Below are 5,000 nucleotides of genomic sequence, written 5' to 3' on the forward strand. Positions count from 1 at the left end.
CATCAGTGTGCACTGCATTCTGTAAGGCGATGACAGGATTCTACTGTACCAAGAGCATTCATCGTACAGTACATGAACACATTCAAGATTATTACCTTGAATTAAACATTCAATTACATATAATATAAATATGTTAAATATCAAGTGTAAAATCCACTTCTAAAACTGAAGTAATCACTATTTTCTCATATGCTACAGATATAAACGATTTGTGTATGGTCTCTTCTCAATGACTTGTTCACATGAAAGTGAATACCTATGCCATATGCTGTGTATATTGCACACTTGAATAGAGAAAGTGAATACCTATGCCATATGCTGTGTATATTGCACACTTGAATAGATGTGGATGTGTGTGTCACGCTGTGTGTGCTCGTGGCCTCAGGCTGGGACTCCTGCAGAGGCAAGCCCACATCAATTGCATTCATTTGGAAACAGAAACTGAGACAGACGCATGGTGTTTGCCCTGGTGCGTCTGCCTCCATGCACTGACACACAAAACATACCCACATCATGAGAACGGTGGATTAAGTGGAATTTCAAAATCAAGTTAGGGTTGGGCTACGTCTACCGAAGTGGCATATGGTGCATTAAAGTTTTAACAAGTGCACTTTTAATGCCTTTCTTTATAAGGGGTTGTTTCATTGGATATTCTAAATCTAGAATGAATGAGCTTTGAAACAAAAGTTCAATCTACTGTAGACCTTCCAGAGAAAATAATGTGTAAAAGTTTTTTTTATTATTTCTTTAACATCAAATCATGTGTGGAGAAGCTCAACCATGAACTAGATGTGTACATAGACAGGAACCATTGTTTCCTGTCATTTGTTATGCTAGATGAATCCTTCATTGCTGCATTCCTTACAGTACATATTGATGAGTTCTACGGCTCGGCCTGATCCTCGGGGAGACCCCCCCAATAAGTAATACATAATCAGTAAGTAATACATGAGGCGTGCCGTGTAACGACTAAATTAGTCCAGTGTTGTCACTTTAAATACTTTTCTCCACGTTATAGCAGAGCCACTGGAATAGCAGTTAGTCTCTATGGTCAGTGTGGACCATGGAATAGCAGTTAGTCTCTATGGTCAGTGTGGATTATGGAATAGCAGTTAGTCTCTATGGTCAGTGTGGACCATGGAATAGCATTTAGACTCTATGGTCAGTGTGGATCAAAGATTCTAGAACAGAACTCTGCTCTAGAATATTTGGTGTGGATCATGGGGGTGAGGGGGTAGGTGGTGGGTGTAGTGACTGTCATCGGTGTTGGACAACCCAACCCTAATCACGATCATTAGAAAGACACAATAACAGAGCTACCTCGTCTCTGACAGGAAAAAAAACAACAACTAGCAGACATATATACAACGTCAAACTGGCTAAGGTACATTCTCTACACACAAAAAAACTGTAAAAGCAAAAAAAGAAAGGAATGAACCAAAAGTGTGGGCTTACCTCGTTAATCTGATCCCAAGTTAAGGTACAGAATGAGCATGGATCAGAGAGAGATATAGAGGGTAAGTGATACAGGGCTGAAAAGTGTCATATGGTCAATTTAGCATCTCAAACCCTAATTTACATGGTGAGCACAGTGCAAAGTCTACTACAGCTAATTCAACAACTAAGCAAAATCTATTTGCTAATCTGATACCATGAGCAAGATCCTAAGCAATCAGGGTGCCAGATCCCAGATGCCACTTGATAGCTTGAGATTGCTCACTGAGTGACTTTGCACTGTGTTAGTCATTTAAATTAGGGCCACTTGTGTCTGATTGGGTATGGGGTGGTCCTAGCTAATATTTGGATATGGTCCTGAGGTGGCACACATCTCCATAACTTATTATTGCACTTGAGTGTGTGTGTGTGTGTGTGTGTGTGTGTGTGTGTGTGTGTGTGTGTGTGTGTGTGTGTGTGTGTGTGTGTGCTGTGGTGACTTTGTAACACAGTCATCCTGTGGGTAGGTAAGTGGAGCAGGGTGACCAGGACACATTGCCTCTCCTGACGTGCCGCCCGACTTATAAGCAATTTCATTAACCTCAGGTACAAACATAATTCCTCCCCGTTCTCAGGGAGTCGTTAAGAAGATCAGTGAAGGGACAGTGAAGTAAAAGCAGACATGCAGAGTTCTGCATTGTGGTGTGGCTGTTTGGGAGCACTTCTGGCTGTTGTGGAGGACATGCATACAGTATGTGTGTGGACATACATTGTTGTCAAATATCAACAGAAGTGTAAGATGTGGTAAGTCGACCAATCTACCCGCAGGACATGCACATAAAAAAAAACTAACAAATGATTAAAAGACAGCAAAGCAAAAAAAAAAACAAAAAAAAAAAATACATTTAGATACAAAAATAAATTCAAGCATCGCAATTTAAACAGGAAGATAAAAAAGTGATAGAAAGAGAAGAACATTCAACACGTATCCAAGAAATGCAGAATGGGCTGTGCTCCCAGAGGAGGAGGAGTGGAGAGAGAAACAAACGACACTAAATGTAATAAATTAGCTAAGAAAGGACATGGCCACTCAAAAGAACATTTAATAACAACAAGCATAGAACAAAACTATTATGAAGAACAAGCATAGAGCAACACTAATATGAAGAACAAACGTAGAACAAAACTAATATGGAGAATGAGCATAGAGCAACACTAATATGAAGAATGAGCATAGAGCACCACTAATATGGAGAACACGCATAGAGCAACACTAATATGAGCATAGAGCAACACTAATATGAAGAACACACATGGAGCAACACTAATATGAAGAATGAGCATAGAGCAACCCTAATATGAAGAACATGCATGGAGCAACACTAATATTAAGAATGAGCATAGAGCAACACTAATATGAAGAATGAGCATAGAGCAACACTAATATGAAGAATGAGCATAGAGCAACACTAATATGAAGAACACGCATGGAGCAACACTAATATGAAGAATGAGCATAGAGCAATACTAATATGAAGAATGAGCGTAGAGCAACACTAATATGAAGAATGAGCATAGAGCAACACTAATATGAGCATAGAGCAACACTAATTTGAGCATAGAGCAACACTAATATGAAGAACACGCATAGAGCAACAGTAATATGAGCATAGAGCAACACTAATATGAGCATAGAGAAACATTAATATGAGCACAGAGTAACACTAATATGAAGAATGAGCATAGAGCAACACTAATATGAGCATAGAGCAACATTAATATGAAGAACACACATAGAGCAACACTAATATGAGCATAGAGCAACACTAATATGAGCATAGAGCAACACTAATATGAGCATAGAGCAACACTAATATGAAGAATGAGCATAGAGCAACACTAACATGAAGAATGAGCGTAGAGCAACACTAATATGAGCATAGAGCAACACTAATATGAAGAATGAGCATAGAGCAACACTAATATGAGCATAGAGCAACACTAATATGAAGAACACGCATAGAGCAACACTAATATGAGCATAGAGCAACACTAATATGGAGAACACGCATAGAGCAACACTAATATGAGAATAGAGCAACACTAATATGGAGAACACGCATAGAGCAACACTAATATGAGAATAGAGCAACACTAATATGAGCATAGAGCAACACTACTATGAAGAACACGCATAGAGCAACACTAATATGAGCATAGAGCAACACTAATATGAAGAACACGCATAGAGCAACACTAATATGAGCATAGAGCAACACTAATATGAAGAATGAGCATAGAGCAACACTAACATGAAGAATGAGCGTAGAGCAACACTAATATGAGCATAGAGCAACACTAATATGAAGAATGAGCGTAGAGCAACACTAATATGAGCATAGAGCAACACTAATATGAAGAATGAGCGTAGAGCAACACTAATATGAGCATAGAGCAACACTAATATGAGCATAGAGCAACACTAATATGAGCATAGAGCAACACTAATATGAAGAACGAGCGTAGAGCCACATCATTATGGAGACTGAGGGCAGAAAATGAGATGTGACATCAACAAGAGAGACACAGAGAGAAGAAAAGAGAAAGAGTACTCAGAGCAGAGGAGTGGAGAGAGTGTGCAGAGAGAAGAAAAGAGAGAGTACTCAGAGCAGAGGAGTGGAGAGAGTGCACAGAGAGAAGAAAAGAGAAAGAGTACTCAGAGCAGTGGCCTCCTACCTCGTACTCCTAGAGATTAAAGAGTGAATGAGTGAGTTAGAGAGAGAGAGAGAAAAGAGAGAGAGAGCCTCCTACCTCATACTCTTAGAGATTAGAGAGTGAATGAGTGAGTTAGAGAGAGAAAGTGGGTGAAGAGAGAGAGAAGACAGAGATAGGAGAGAGAGAGAGAAGAGAGAGAGAAGAGAGAGAGCCTCCTACCTCGTACTCCTCCTTGAAGCCGTACCCTTCAGAGCACTTCATCTGGGTGATGTGTTGGAGGAGGTCGGCCACGCGGATGGCCGGGTGCAGCTGGCCCGTCTGGTAGGACACGCCCTCCACTGCCCCCTCCCTCTCGCGCTCGCGCTCCCGATCCCGCTGCTTCTTGAAGGTGTGTGTCAGCGAGTGCGAGTGTGACTGCACCAGGCTGCTGGTGTCGCTGCCCATCGCCTGACTCTCGTCTGTCAGAAGGACCACATGAGTGGGGGGGCACGTTAGCACCACAGACACATGACCAGCAGCACAACTACACTGACAACCTTTTCATCTGAGCGTCCACCTTCTCCCACATAGCAGCTGGCCGGTGCTGGGCCACGTCAGGGCCGGGTCAGAACCACACTCAGCTGCTACCTGGACTGCCACTGGGTCTGCTCACTGTCAGGGTAACTCAATTGAAGTTCAATTAAAAGCTCAATTAAACACATTATCACAATTGAACAAGGTAACAAAATTCATTTTACAAAATGAAATAATATGTATCGCAAATCAAACATAACTTGCTTCTGATTAATGAACACATGATTATCCCCAAAAGCCAATTCAGTTCCAAATGGGCTAGACTCCTATGCTGGAGT

The 5,000-nt window shown here is 41.2% G+C and overlaps 1 protein-coding gene across 1 annotated transcript in view; it reads right to left on the bottom strand.

Annotated features, from left to right (window-relative positions):
- The window catches only part of LOC121709540 (receptor-type tyrosine-protein phosphatase mu-like), a 173,209-nt gene that overhangs the window by 33,676 nt on the left and 134,533 nt on the right, over positions 1-5,000 (bottom strand). The window contains exon 21 of the mRNA XM_042093002.1: positions 4,369-4,607. Coding sequence (XP_041948936.1) covers positions 4,369-4,607 — 239 coding nt within the window. The remainder of the gene's footprint in view (positions 1-4,368; positions 4,608-5,000) is intronic.

This window comes from Alosa sapidissima, chromosome 1, assembly GCF_018492685.1.
Source record: "Alosa sapidissima isolate fAloSap1 chromosome 1, fAloSap1.pri, whole genome shotgun sequence".
Lineage (NCBI taxonomy): Eukaryota > Metazoa > Chordata > Actinopteri > Clupeiformes > Clupeidae > Alosa > Alosa sapidissima.